Here is a 16,056-nt window from a genome sequence, read left to right on the forward strand (position 1 = left end):
GATTTCAGATATTTCTGGTTATTTGGAGGAAAATCACCACTATTTAATACCAACTACTTTTTTTTTTTCTTAATATAAAAAACCTCAAGATTTTCAGGCACTTGGGAAGAGTGATGATTAGAATTTGCAAAACTGAAAAACTAATTGTGAAAGACTTCTAATTCTATTTGTATGCATGCGTTGAGAGATGCAATTAAAGTCAGTCTTATCTGTCTGTTTTAAAAAAAAAAAAGTGAAGCTTTTTTTTCCAGTTATGCTGCTTCAATTTCACATCACTGTGCTTTAATTTCACATCTTTTTTTTTTAATGACTTGCATGCTTAATAAAGCACATAAATATTCTGTAAAACATACTATTAAAATGCAATTGTATTTCATCTGACCATTCATAATTATTTAGATGGTTATTTTTCCCATATATATTTTTGTTAATTATTCATCTAACAACCATTGTTCTTTGAGCCCACTAGTTGTCTCTGCTGCCTTTTGAAGTACAGATCAGATCAGTTCAGTCTAGTAGCATGCTTAAGACAGCCATTCTGTTCTAAGGTTAGCCTGACCCCTGGATGCCAGCAAATCTCATTTGCTTTTATGACATGAGACATCAGAGCCTTCCTAAGAAGAACCTCAAAGCTGGGTTAGCTGCCCACTGTTATCCATTCAATGTTACTATACAGCCTCATGCATTATATGGCGACAAACTCAAGCCAAATGATATATGAGGTCAAAACATTTCCCTCACCTGATTGTGAGTTTGCATCTCAGCTCTTTGGACATGAGGCAATTGGACCTCAGCTCGGGCCCGAACTCATTACAGAGATAACTAGCTTTTAAAATGTCTGTTTCTTTTTTTGTTTTCAGGGATTACAATGGTTGACACAGAAATGCCGTTTTGGCCCATTAATTTTGGAATTAGTCCAGTGGATCTGTCTGCGATGGATGATCATACACATTCCTTTGATATAAAGCCATTTACGACTGTTGATTTTTCAAGCATTTCTTCACCGCACTATGAAGATATTCCTCTTGCAAGAACTGATCAGACAAGCATTGATTATAAATATGATATCAAGCTCCAGGATTGTCAAAGTATGCTTTTAATTTTTTTAGTATTTCCTTCATGTTCACATTTGCTTCATTCTCTGGAAAGTGTACTATCAGCAAAAGGATTTAAAAGTATTCAGATGCCTAAATGCTGGTATCTTGTGTCATCAGAGATGTCCCCAAGATATTCTTGCAGGGCGGATAGAAAAGATAGAATACATATAGCAGACCTTCACCCTTCCAGAGCAGCAGCTGGAGATTAGGCAAGGTATCATAAGTATCTAAAATGACATTAAACACTTTTTATTAGACACATGATCCCCACCATTTGTTTCTGAAACCTCCAGTCTCCTATTCATGTATCTTGTGTGTAAATTGTCCTTTGGAGTTCTATGCACACAATGCAGAATAAATATCCTGGATGTTAAAAAATGCCCCAGCATACATAGCATATTAATTATTAATACGTGTAGCTTTTACGTGCCAAATGGCCTAAGAAACTGATGGAGTAGAAATATAGAATCATAGAATCATTAAGGTTGGAAAAGACCTCTAAGATCATCGAGTCCAACCCTCAACCCAACACCACCATGCCCACTAAACCATGTCCCTAAGCGCCTCATCTACTTGTCTTTTAAATACTTCCAGGGATGGTGACTCTACCACTTCCCTGGGCAGCCTGTTCCAAGGCCTGACCACTCTTTCAGTAAAGAAATTTTTCCTAATGTCCAATCTAAACCTCCCTTGGTGCAACTTGAGGCCATTTCCTCTTGTCCTATCGCTTGTTACTTGGGAGAAGAGACCAACCCCCACCTCACTACAACCTCCTTTCAGGTAGTTGTAGAGCGCGATGAGGTCTCCCCTCAGCCTCCTCTTCTCCAGACTAAACAGTTCTTTCAGCTGCTCCTCATATAGTCTACATTGGAGTCACAACGTTGGTATAACTTTTATCAGTGTGGCTAATGCAGGTGTAACCTTAGAATCATAGAATCATACAGGTTGGAAAAGACCTCTAAGATCATCGTGTCCAACCGTCAACCCAACACACCATGTCCACTAAACCATGTCCCCAAACCTTGGAGCTTTGTGGGCTAGTATTATTTATATACTATGAAAAACGCCCCCCTTTCACCAGTTACAGTAAAAAAAAATATACAGAACTCTCCTTTTAAGAAAGGAAGTGACCTATTCTTAAATAAGTTGTTACTGCATTCCTGCTTAAAGTAGGAATGTGAGGTTGCTGTGCCTGGAACTTTTTTAAAGATCCACTTAGCCTACTTAGATCTGACATTACTTTTTTTTGTAGTAATCTGTACAGGAATTCTTTCAGGGAATTCTTGCTAGGAAAATTGTGGTATTTAATTTTGATTGTACAGAGAAGCAGGTGCTGTGTACCTCTGGGTTACTTATGAAATTAATAGAAGACATTTTTCCAGCTAACAATTTTTTTTTCTTTTGTTTAATTAGAAACGTCCATAACACTTTAACAACAAGCTAGAGAGTGCAGTAGAGTTTAGGTAGGGTAAATCCTCTTCATCTTTACTCAGATAATTTTTCACTTTTCTTTGTTCTTCCTAGGAAAGAAAACTTTCTAGTTTGTATAGTGTAGCCAGTCTGGAAAAGAAAAACATTCACCTTATTGTAATACAATGTCTGTTCCATCACTCTTGAGACGTGATCTGATGTAATGTTGTAGTGTCAAATGTCACAGCTTTCTTCTATGACCAGTAATGATTGATTTAAAGATATCACATTTGGTTGTTTGAGCTTGTTCAATATTACAAATTGCTCTCTCAATTAGAAACTTGCAGAAAAGAAAACTGCATCCAAAGTTGAACAGTGTTCCCCAGGAGAGAGCTAAATTTCTTTAAATATCCAATATTATATTATCCTCTATATATATATTATCCAGTAATATATTATTCAATGTATAGGTCTATTAAATACTTAAATATTTTTTTTAGACTAGATTAGAAACTCCAGTCCATCTCCCTGCAGTAGTTCTGAACACCTTAAAGTAATACAACCGGATTAGATACTGAGAAAAGTAAGGCCTTTCAAGTATGAGGTCTCCATATGTAAATTTTTAACATCCCTATCTTCAAATCGTTCCACACTACAGAGCTGAAAACTGAATCTGTAATACACTTTCTACACCAGAATCTGCCTCTTCAAGGCTTTCCAGCCTATATACTGCCAGTGAAATAGCTGCTTACAGCTTACATCCCTTTACACCCTTTGTTTACTACTCATTTTGTATTATGAAACAGACCTATGAAGCTGTCTATGTTTACTGTGATTGCTTGTGATTATTCCTTGCTGCTTCTTCTATATATTTAATTATACTTTGAGTTTATCATTTAAATCTTCTCTGTGCACAGGTGCAATCAAAGTGGAGCCTCCTTCCCCACCCTATTTTTCAGAAAAAGTTCAGCTGTACAATAAACCTCATGAGGAGTCTTCCAACACCCTTATGGCTATTGAATGCCGTGTGTGTGGGGACAAGGCCTCTGGATTTCATTATGGTGTGCATGCATGTGAGGGTTGTAAGGTAAGCTGTCAAATTCAATATTTTTTCTCAAGTAAGGTTTGATACTAATTTCATCTGAATAATCACTTGGTAAAATCAGAGATCTGTGCTTTTTAAAAAAGTTTTAGGTCTTTAAGTAAATTTGTTTGTAAATTAAGTAAATTGTTCCACATATACTGCATATACTTTTTGACTTAATAAGTGGGAGTTTTTTAAAATATAATTTGCTTTTTTTATTATTTATGTTACTGATCATTTATGTTACTGATCTATTCGAATTTTTTGTGCATTTCTTCTACTTTTGTCAATTGTGCAACTATATTTCATTCCTGCTGTCTTGGAGGTCACTTGCAGAACCTGAATTCACAGAATGCAGCAAAAGCAGACTCAGACCCAACTCCAAAGATCAATACTCTGAGCAATTTAAAATTCAGACTCTGTTATTCTGATTGATTAGAGTTTCTTTTCCCAATTTACATATTTCTAGGTGACTACAGAAAAGTCTAATGGTATTAAAGAATGTGGCTTTCTGCTTTAAAACTCCACTGGCTTTTTTTTTATGTCAGTGATATTTAGTGTTTATAACACATAAAGGACAAATGAATGGTGTAAAAATTTACCATTCTCAAGAATGAGAAAAGAAATGCCAGAGAAATTAATAATTCATTGAGTTAAAAGAAAAATATTAGAGTTTAATGTGAAATTCCCATTTTTTCTATTTTCGATATCTTGAGGAAAATAACTAATAGGAAAGATCCAATGCAGAGTTTAAATAAAATTTGTAGCACTGAATTAGGAACACACATAAAGCAATAAGTATGCTGTTGATTACTTAAATTACAGTGAATTATATAAATAAGAGTTGGCATTATGCTTTTATTGTTATTATTTGCTGTGAGGAAGAATTAATTGTTACAAGGAACAAATGATGATAAATTTGGATAAACTTTATTAATTGATTATGTGTGATCTGAGAAAGCATCTTTAAATTGTAAAAAGACAGAATTGTAAATTTTCATAATAATTTCTCTCTTTATAAGACTTCATAAGACTTCTGTGCAATAATTTCCATGAGTTTGGCACCAAGCTTTTGGATATTTCATGTGCCAATGTATTTTGCAAAGTTGTAATATCCAAACAATGGAGATAAACTAGAAAATAAAACAACCTAGAAAATAGAACCCAGAAGTAAATATTGCAAAGTTAGTTCAGCACTTTGCAAAAACAAAGAAATAGAATAGATGAGAGAATATAAATTCTCTTTAAGTACTCAGGCTCAAAAAGGAAAATAAATATTTGAACTAGAATGAAAAAATACTTAGTTGGGAAAGAAAATTTAAACAAACAGAAAACCCATAACCTTTTTTATTTACTTGAGATCAAACTGCTGTTGGCAGAATTTTTGGTTTGTTGTGATTTATAAAAAAAATTTTTAAATTGATAGTGAACTTCAAATTTTGAAAATTTCATGTTCACTTTATAACAAATTGTCCCATGAGCAGTGGAACAAATGGAGCTTCACTTCCTTTGGCATAGTGTTCTTCATGCTCAGCATGTCTGTAGAGCTCTCAACTTACGTCCTTAGTGTCTTTCAAACCCCATTGATTCTCCTAGGTTTCCCCAGCTATTTGAGATTTTTACCCCTCTATCAAACTAGGTTGAAAATGGCTAATAAGATAAGAACAGGAGCACGCTGGTAAGCAGACAGTATGATCACATGAGCCTTGCTTCCTTTGGAAATCTGTCTAAAAGTTAGGTTCAGTGTGTATACAGTAAGGTGCTTTGTATGTATAGAGAAGTGAAACGATGACACTGGCAGTTTCTTGCATCCTTTTTCATGTTTTTACGTTTACTCCAGGGCTTTTTCCGAAGAACAATCAGATTAAAGCTAATTTATGACAGGTGTGATCTTAATTGCCGCATCCATAAAAAAAGCAGGAATAAATGTCAATACTGCAGATTTCAGAAATGCCTCGCCGTTGGAATGTCACATAATGGTAAGTGCACATAGCATATTTTAAAACAATAATGTTTCATCTGAAAAATAACATGAAACATTAATATGATTACTGAATGTGCTGCTTTAACATCTAGAGTCTTCTGTTTCTTTACACTAGGCAGTTTAGAAATACGTATCAGATTGCCTCTGAGTTTAGGAGACTATGTATATGATTGGAGATTACTTTCGATATAAAAATCAGATAGGTAGAGATCTGCATTTACCGATATAATACATAATATAACATATGAGTTGGTTTTACTCTCCATCATTCTTGCTCATTACACTGTTGGTTGTTCTTCCTGAACATAGTCCTAGTGTAATTGTTATTTTTCAGTTCATTTTCTTATTTTCTGACAAGACTCTTTTGCATACTGTAGCTCAATATCCGTTTCCTGTAAGCAGAAAACTTAATTTAATTATGAAAAATGGACTAGAGAATTTACTGAAACTTTGTGAATAACAACAACTTGAATTTGATGCATAGGACACTTACCGAGGACTGTTAGCATCACTAAGTTAACACTTCCTCATACTAGAACCCATACTTTAAATGAATGGGCCAGACCCTGTACTGTTTTAAAAAAACTGTCCTCCTCCTTCCTAGGATACCCACATCTGGGCATAGATTCCAATGTGTGGTAAGTAGGAGTGTAGTGTTTCTTAGCATGCCCATTCAGCTATCAGCCTCTCATCATACAGTGTGTACAGCTGTGGTTCCTATGTAATATGCACTGTCTGACCTCTCCACCATCCAGAGGTGAATATCCCCTCCCTGTGAACTGTAAGCAGCGTTTCCGTTTTTGATATGTTGTAGTCTTAGATTGCAAAGGTGTTCGCAATTGCGTATTGTTCTGTGATTGCCGCCTTTACAGTAAGTAAGCAGATAGCATTAAGCATATCATGCTACTGATCTCTTGCGCAGAATTTAGAAGAAAGTCCCTCTGAACTTTAAAATTAAAATATCAATTCATGTGGAAATACTTACGAATGTTTGGATAGAAAGGCATAATGAAGATTCTTTGCTGCCTTGCTTTGGCAAAGTTGAGTAAAAACAGGAATTAAATGTCATAACATAGAGACTTATGTAATTCTAAGGGTAAAGAATTGCAAACATGACTGGGAAAATAATTTCTCTGTGGTTTTTTTAGAACTTCCATTATTTTCGATATAAAAAATGAGTGTACTGTCCCCAAGAGGAAAGCTTAACTGTGGTTTGCGAAGTTAATACATGCAGTGAATGTAAATTGGTATGGGAAATGTTTTGCTAATAGAAAATATGGTTTTCAAGTTCCTGGGATGCAACAGTAATGCTTAAAAATAAATCTAATTTTGAAAAGCTACTGTGGGTATTTTTCTAGTAATTCAGGAGGTTTTATTATTATTATTTTCAAGGTGCATGCCAAATTCTCTCATAACCTAGCAACACTGCTTCCAATTATGTCAATGGGAACCATGTGCAGTTCTATCAAGAAGAGGAAGGCCAAGACCGTCCTCTCTGGCTTACTAACATAAAGGGCCCAAGAAATATTTTTAAAATTAACATTTCACCTGCCATTTTTTCCAAGGCAGAAGCTGTGGCACCAGCAGGAGCCATGGTTATGGGAGTCGGGGAGAGGCATAGAGAGGAGGGGGAAAGGGCAAAGCCATTTGTCCCAGGGCTTGAAGGAACGCTTTCATTTGCTCTCACCGTGAGTTCACCTAATAGGGAGTTAGTAGTGTTTATATTCAAGTATTGGCTTCTGCATTTGCCCCTGTGGCCCACTCTGGTTACGTTACATTTCATGAAACAACACCCTCCTTCCTCCATCATTTCTAAACAAACAAATTTATAAAAAAGAACTAAATTTCACCTTTGAAGACAGGGGCTTATATAAAGAAGCGTGCAGAAATGCAACACTGGATGTTGTCAATGACACTGAGATGCATTTTTATGTTACATTTACAGATGAAAGTTCATCCATTTGGGTAGTGAAATTATCTGAATTTTAAATGCTTGGAATCAAAATGTGGATTATTTCTGCTTGAGAGTTCCAATCTATGACTGTCTTTGCACAGATATATTATTGCAAAATGAATAGGGCACTTACAAAAACAGGGAATGCAAGGAAACACTTAGCAGCTACAGCCACATTTTTTCACGTATAAATGCTACATACCACTTGGCTGAAGGTTAAAAAAGACAGTAGTGTTCTCATGCTTTGAATATTGTTTTCCTTTCCTTCTCTAGCCACAGTGCTGCTCTGTGTTTAACCCTTAACTGCTCAAATTGTATTCTGAAATACCACTAAGCAGGAGCTTGGTTCTTTTATTTTAGGAATTTCATTACTCTTTTCTCTTCTACTAAAAGTACTATTTATATAAAAACAACTATTGTAATGGGAAAAAGAGCACACATGGCAATATGTCTTTATTATCAGTTCTGGAAGCAGTGAATTGCTCAATCTGGGCACATGCCTCCTGTAAACTCAGACAGGTATCTGCCCTGGCTCTGTCTTGTGCTTTCTAGTGTAAGAAACTGTGTTTATAGTCTACTTGGGGACTTATTTATAGTCAGAAATAATCTAGACGATGAGAAGAGTAGGGTGCTATACAGAATAGTCTATAAGCAATTGTAGTGACTTCTCCAAGCCATAAAATGTGGCGTAAGGATAAATATTCTAGTTTTGCCACAGAAAGGCAAAGAATATAATGTAGCATGTAATATCTTACTATAGTCACTATTGGTTTTATATCACTGACATTTGGAGAATACTGTAAATGCAAGTAAAAGAAATAACTGCCAAAGGAAAGAGAGAGAGATCATACATTCCAGCTGCAGGCACGAGCCCAAACTTGCACAATCTTCTATTACTGTGAAAGAAATTGCCATCTGAACCCCTTCCGCCCTTGCAGCATGAGCAGCGAGCCGTATTTCCAGATCTCTTATACCAGCTCACTGGCTTGTCCCTGCCCTTCCCGCCCCTACAGATCCTGCCTTGATCCACTTCCCAGGCTCCCAGGAGATAAGGAAGCTGGGCCTGCTGTGAGGGTAGATGGAGGAGAGAGAAGATAGAGTAGCAAGGAGGATAAGTGGTCCAGGGAAATAGAAGATGAGGTCAGGGTCACAGGAGGGAGGTGTGGAGAAAGAAGCAGAAAAGGGAGAAGATCATGCCACCCATCCTTGAAATTCTCCTCAACTACCAGAAATGCTGTGATCTCTTATCCACCCTGTGAACTCTCCTTTTTTCACCCTAACCTCTGTAAGTATCACCAATCCCTCCTAATTCTCCTCTCATGCAAAATCCCACTTTCCAAATTCCTTCCGTAAACCTCCTGATGCCTGACCTCTCCCTGACTTTTGTCTCAGTCCCCTGAAAATGACAATGACAATGACTCCTCCAAAAGGAAATCACTAGGCTAGTACCACAAAATTGAATTTTGGCCCCAATTTTGCCTGCAATGCTAATAAACATTGAACAGAATCTGCTGCAACTAATATAATATTTATAAAATATATTCTAAACATTAAAAAAAAAAATTTAAAACTATCCTTTTGCCTCTCAAATTATAAGATAGGAAGGTTTGATTCACAACTCTAACTTTATGTTGTTAATGTTATGTTGCTATATTTAAAATATACTTTTGGGTCCTGATCACCTTTTGTTTAGGAAGCTTTATTCTCATAATTCATTAATTACATCAGAAATCTTCCAAGACACATATTTTCACGAAACAGGGACAGTGTTTAAAGTGGATCATGAAAGATCCACTGCTATTAATCCATCCTACAAATACACATTTAGAAAGAAACGAACACATGTGGAAATGATAGATTGCTAATAAATATACAATCCGTACAAAAATAAAGATGCATAACAAACTTTACGCCAAGCACAGTTTTCACACACTAAATGTGAGAAAATGTTATGAGATGCTTGAGGGATTTCATTATTGCCGAATTATTTAATGTAAAAGTCTGATATTATGATGGCAGGCAACCAGATACACCCTGAGGATTTATATAGTACAGAAAAGAGTAAGATCTTACTTCCATTCTTAGTGAAGTCAAGTCATGTACTTAGAAAAGACTTGGTCCTATCTGCTAAATGCAAACTCTGCTAATACTAGTGGCTGTTTTGCTGAACTGATAGACATGTGGCAATCCTGCTGAAGTGGGTTGTTAAACCAAGGATGGGTGTTTTAGGCCAGTAAGAGATAACCCCCGCTATACCACTTTGATTAGCTAATCAGCTAGTGCATTCTTTGATAACAACGGGTAGTTTGGACTGATTTGACATTGATGTAATAGCTTTCTGTGCTATGAGTAAGCTTTGTTTGTTATATCTAACTTAATTGTGAATGCGGCATGCAAGCATTCAAGAATAGAAGTTAATGCTTTTAACCTAGTTTACCATATAACAACATATGTGCTAATTTTTTTTCAAAGTAATCTCCTTGGCATTTTAACAGACTTGCTATATAATTCAATGTTACCTTAGGCAATAGTACTTATTTCTTTTGTTGTTTGTGGTTTTTTTCCTTTTTCATTTACACAAAAGAATTTAAAATAATCTTTTTTTAAAAAGAAACCAGGAATCTGATCTTCATAGAAGAGTTAGCATCATGAGGCTCCATGCCAAACCTGTGCCAAATATTCCTTGAAAATATATAGCAAATTTCTATGCAGCTTTAATCATGTATCATTTGATATAGTCTTCCTCCACGTCTTTGAGCTTTAACTCCAAAATAGATTATACATAAGGGTGCTCGCATTCATAAAACTTGCACAATGAAGACAATGCTCTGATTTAACATTAATGTTCACGGGGGGTTTTGACTGTATACATAAAAATTATACAAATTATACAAACACAGGGAAACAAACACAGGGAAACAAAAAATTAGATATGATTCCAACAAGGAAGAGTACTGAAACCAAAAGCAAAGTAATAAATAATATTTGGGTTTTATAACACTTTTCATGCAGAGATCTCAAAGCACTTGCAGGAAAATAAGTATCACCATCACAAGCAAAATAAAAATAAATTATAAGTTAAAGAAGCCATCTACTCTAGAGCTATTAACAGTAAATGAAATATTAACAGTATGATGAACTCCAATGCAATCTGTAAATTACTGGAAATAATTTTATATTAGAAGCACTAACATAAAATTATTAGAGGCTTATAACGCATCCCTACTCTGCAAAGGTAATTTGGTATCCTTTGTTGGGGATAGATTAGCACACCAGAAATGTGATTTTGGAACACCCCTAGTCAATCTTATTTTCCATTAAAAAAATAAATACAATGTAAGTTGTCATTTATTATAAATTCTACACCAGCGTTACTGTAAACTTTTAACAGAGAACTATCAACAATATGATGTTTAGCAATACCAAATTGCTAGCATGAATACTGTAATTTACTTTCCAAGAGACCCTTGGACAGGAGACAAGAGACTATGCACAGGAATCAGGGTATAGGATAAGAGGTGTATACATACTATGCTGTCATTTTATACTCAAAACTAAAAGTAAGCCTATTTTATACTGACAGTATCAGGGCAACAATAGATAGATGCAGTTATGTGGAAAACTGCCATAAGTTTTAAAAAAGAAACTATCCCCCTCAGTTCTGGCAAATTTACTTGAAAAAAGCAGGCACTAGTTTACTCACCCACGTATGAATTTCTAGCAAGATGTTTGTAACCAGTCTGGTTTCTGTTCTTTAAAAGAATACAATTATACAGCGTAGTCAGTTATTCTCTAATGACAAAACAACCTCTGTTTTGAAAATCCCCGATTCTTCCATAAAATCTCTACATTAAACAATTCTATTTCAGTAATCAGTGTGATAGCTGGTATATATACTGTGGTATATCATTAAGAATACTTGATTAAAGGTGAGGGGGAAGAAGAGAAAAAAAAGATGGAAAAAATAAATTCCTATTGTTTTTAATGCCTTGGGGAAGTGTACAAGCTATTTTAGATCTAAGTTAATATTAAAACATAGGAAGGGGAAGCAATATACTGTCCTTTTTTTTTTTTTTTTTTAATCCCTGGTTTGTAAAATAACCTTGATGAAGGGGAGTCTTATGCCAGTGAGATCCCAGATTAGAAATTTGCTTCTGCAAACCCCAACTCTCAAGAACAGGCCCACAACAGAACCATATCTCATACTGGTGTTCAGTCAAGCTTCGTTTTCATAATACTTAGAGTTAGTATGCTTACAGAATGAGCTTATAGAATTCACATCAGGCTGTTAGGGATGCATAATTTATTGTAAACATATTATAAAGATATTATATATAATGTTATAAATGTATTCCATATAAAATATCAGAATAATTTACACGTAGGATTTATCATAACAAAATATTTTTCTGGTCCGAAGCACCTAGTTCCTGATATGATTGTGAAATCTCTCAAAGGACATGTTCCTTAGAGTTCCTAAGTATTTCTTACTATGTGTTACGAAGTCTTCAGGTCATAATAAATTGCACTCCATATATTTCTGGAACATTTTGTAGACATGGGCAACTCTGATCTCCCTTTTTTATTAACAGTTCTTTATATGAGGCTAATACTTGCCTTGCTTTCTTTCCAGATTAAAAGGTCCACTGTAATAGTCTGAGAAGTCTTGCTAGACTTCACTTAGGTCTTCAGTTTGCAAATTCTTCCTCAAAAAAAATGGTGAGGAGGAGTTGAATTTGTTGGCAAGAACACTACCAGAAGCATCAAAGTATCACAACAGGTTTTCTATTGATGAAGCTATTGCAAAATGCACATTTGAAAAGTGGACAAATTAATCATAAAACGTAATCCTATGAATGTTACAAAATTAATATTAAATTAACATTAAATCTGAAACCTGGTTTAGTGAAGAACATAATAGCTTTTAATGAAAATATGAATTTAACAAATGTCTAGATGCATTGTTCAACATGGATTTTGAATTAACCTTTAATACTTTTATTAGCTATATTATTATTTTAACCCCTTCTTGACCCCACATTTTAGTTATACTTGCTGTCCCTGCAACAACTTCTTACGATATGTATGTAATAATATATTTTAGCTTTATTATGTTGACGACAGTTTGATTCTTTTTATTGAATTAGTCCTTAAGTATCACAAAAAAAATCTGTAAATGCTATAAAATATTCTCAGTGAGTTTTCACGCTATTTACTTCATTAAATACTTCATACTTCATTCATTTTACACCTTCAAGAATGTCTAAAATGCAGATATTAATATCGTGGGTTTAATATTATCAACATCCATGCATGTTTTTTAAAAAACGCTCAAAGGACTTGTGTTAACTACAAATAAGAATTTTTAATAGTGAGAGAATCCATTTTAACTGCGAAATGAAAATGCCAAAATGGTCTTGATTCACAGTGTTCATGGAAGCATAGGTAGCTGAATTTTCTGATTGTGAAATCTCTCAAAGGACACATTCCTTAGAGTTCCTAAGTATTTCTTTGTAGTTATGCTGAATTTTTTCATCTTTTTATTTAGGTTACACTAAGTACAAATATGAACTCCCTTTTTGTTTTATATCAATTTTTTATACATCACTAACATTACCATATGTTCATCCATTCACATTACTTCTTTACAGAATGGTGTCAGTCTCTTTAAGCCATTGTAGTATGTCATATAAACTAATACGAAGTTAATAATTTTTCTTTAAATGTTTTGCTCTCAGAAATAAGGAGGGCTGGCAATGATGTCTCCCTGAAAACTATTGTTAGTAGCTGATTAAGAACACTTAGTGTTGCCCATGAGAGAGGAAAAAAATATGTATGGCATGATATATGTGATCCAAAACAACTATCAGTTGTCAATTATTCAAAATTTTCTGTATGAAAAATTATAAGCAACAGACATTTCAGAGAAAAAAATTAAAATATGTTAATTTGTACCTATTGATCTAGGTGTCAGATTTTTATTCTGACATGTTAACTCTAAGAATACCCAAGCAAATATGATATGGACAGTATGCATCATTCAGAGACTAAGTTTGCTGAAAGAGAAATGTAGTACAGTTGTAAAAATAAACAACCTTGTTTCTACAGCCATGAAATAAGAAAACTGATTAATAAATATAATGTATGACAAATGGTTTTTATATGTTTTTTGACACAATTATTTATTTTTGGAAAAAAGTGTCATTTTTGTCCATCAGCAGACTGTAAGCATCCTCATAAAGGGAAGGTGGCTGGTTGTTTCCAAAATAAACGTCCCTAGTATAATCATTCATACGTATGATATTAACAGCACTTTTACTTTATCCAGGGAAGACACTAACAACTGAAAAAATATTTATAATATTTCTATTTCCTCCTAAGGCCAAAATACAAGCCTTTATTTCTTCCTTCTGTTTTTTGTTTTGATGCTCTTTTGTTCTGTTTTGTTTTCGTAAAATAAAATAAATTCTGTTTATTGAAGTACCATACGATAAATCAGTCTTGATCTTGATGGCTCATTTGAAATATTTTCCAAGTCAGTCCCCATATGAATAAATAGTGTCTTAGATAGTAAGTACATAGGTGTAAAAGTAGGAAGTTTACAGCCTGCCTTATGTTGGCATTGAGCAATTGTGAGATCATATGACTAGGTAGAACCATTTCCTGTTCTTTCAATACTGCATGCACATAGAGTTACCATGAAGAACTCAGCAGCCTTTTCTGGCTTTTTTATTCTCTGCACAACCTTCTTTCTTACTCCTTAATTCTTTTGGTAACATTTTATAGCAATTGCTACATTAAGTTCTGTTGAACTGTTTAGGAATTTATTCTTGCAAGGCATGTGAATGTTTTGTTTCTAAACAACTGAAGGATCTGAGATCCATATGATGATTTGCCCAGAACAATACAAGGCTGAACAGTGGTTCCTACCCTAAGCCAACAGAATTTTAATATCTTAAAGATTCTTTACATTTTATTTAGATTGGAAGTAGAATCAGTGGTTTTCACCAACTCTGTCAGGTGAGCTGACAGTAGTTTTGCATTTCCAAGCAAGATATTGTAATCTTACTGTTTGGGCCATAAATTATTTCCTCTTTGAGATTTGTTTGTTTACATTTCTTTAAAGCACTTGCTGTTTTGCCTATATTACTGGAGAAAATCATCTTTCTCTTACTTGCCTAAATACTGTTTTAATAAAAAGTTGAAGACCTCGTAACAAAAAGTGACATAAAAAGCTATTCAAATATGCTTTTTTAGGTGCAACTATAGCTATAGTAATTGCTTGTCATCTTCTTCAGCCATCAGGTTTGGGCGAATGCCACAAGCGGAGAAGGAGAAGCTCTTGGCAGAGATTTCCAACGACATCGACCAGCTAAACCCTGAATCTGCTGATCTACGAGCACTTGCCAAGCATTTGTATGACTCATACATAAAGTCCTTCCCTCTGACCAAAGCCAAGGCGAGGGCGATCTTGACAGGAAAGACGACAGACAAATCAGTTAGTTCCCTCTGTGTTTTTTTTTCTTTCTTTTGAGTAAATGATTTACCACACTGACAACACATCTTTTTTTTAAAAAAAAAAAAAAAAACTTTGCTGTTGGCAGTTACATATTTCAAGCTGTGTCTGAAACACAGGAAATGTTTTTAGATAGGATAAGTAAACATTATTTGAAAAAACTCCAAGTTCACCTAATAAAATACTTGAAACCAGGACAAGAATTTGAAGGTCATCTTAACCTTTTTGTATTCTCTGATCCACTCTTCCCGTTTTCCTTCTCCTTCACCAAAGGTTATCTTCCACGCTATCTGTTTAAGGTGGCTATCTAGCTGTCAGGAATTGGTTGCTATACTATTCAAGCATCAGTATCATAGCACATTATGATAGCATATTATCAGTACTAGCTGTACCCAAAGGAATATTCTTTTTCATACGAGTCAAATGATTCGCAGTACCAACACCATCGCTAGCCTTAACTATGATGCTTACTCTTATGATGATCTGATGACTTCCTGCATTTAACTGGGTTATTTTGGATCAGAGCAGTATCCTGGTGCAATTTGAATTTTAGGAGAATGTACAAGACAATCTTTTGAAAGTAAGGAATAGAAATACGTGTATTCGTGGGTTACTTTGGAAACTTCACTGGCAATATATAACAATCTTCAGTATCAGTGAGAAGGAGGATAAATTAGATCTGGTAATTATGGTAGGTTTTAAATTTTGTCACTATTTTAATACCTAAAGAGCAAAATAGTTTTCCAAAACTAATAACTCTTAATTTGATATATTTTCTAGAATGATCGGCAGAAATTTTATTGTCAGGACTACAACAGAGACTGTATTTTATTTTCTTAATGATTTCAAAGATGGGAAAGATTTGGAGGTTTTTTAGGCTTTCTTTCTTTAAAGGCAGTTAAAATCATAATTTAAGTATTGTCCCTAATTTGGTTGTACTCCTCACATAAAAACTTCAGATTTGGTGGACACTTAAAATTTGAGTAATTTTTCCTCATGGAATATATAAAG

General features: G+C 34.5%; 1 protein-coding gene across 1 annotated transcript in view; it reads left to right on the forward strand.

Annotated features, from left to right (window-relative positions):
- Nucleotides 1–856: 856 nt before the first annotated feature.
- PPARG (peroxisome proliferator activated receptor gamma) overlaps nt 857–16,056 on the forward strand; it is a 29,482-nt gene continuing 14,282 nt past the window's right edge. The window contains exons 1-4 of the mRNA XM_075159377.1: nt 857–1,088; nt 3,425–3,594; nt 5,432–5,570; nt 14,828–15,027. Of these exons, the coding sequence (XP_075015478.1) occupies nt 869–1,088; nt 3,425–3,594; nt 5,432–5,570; nt 14,828–15,027 (729 nt within the window). The 5' untranslated portion in view covers nt 857–868. The remainder of the gene's footprint in view (nt 1,089–3,424; nt 3,595–5,431; nt 5,571–14,827; nt 15,028–16,056) is intronic.

The sequence above is a fragment of the Calonectris borealis genome, chromosome 10, assembly GCF_964195595.1.
Source record: "Calonectris borealis chromosome 10, bCalBor7.hap1.2, whole genome shotgun sequence".
Lineage (NCBI taxonomy): Eukaryota > Metazoa > Chordata > Aves > Procellariiformes > Procellariidae > Calonectris > Calonectris borealis.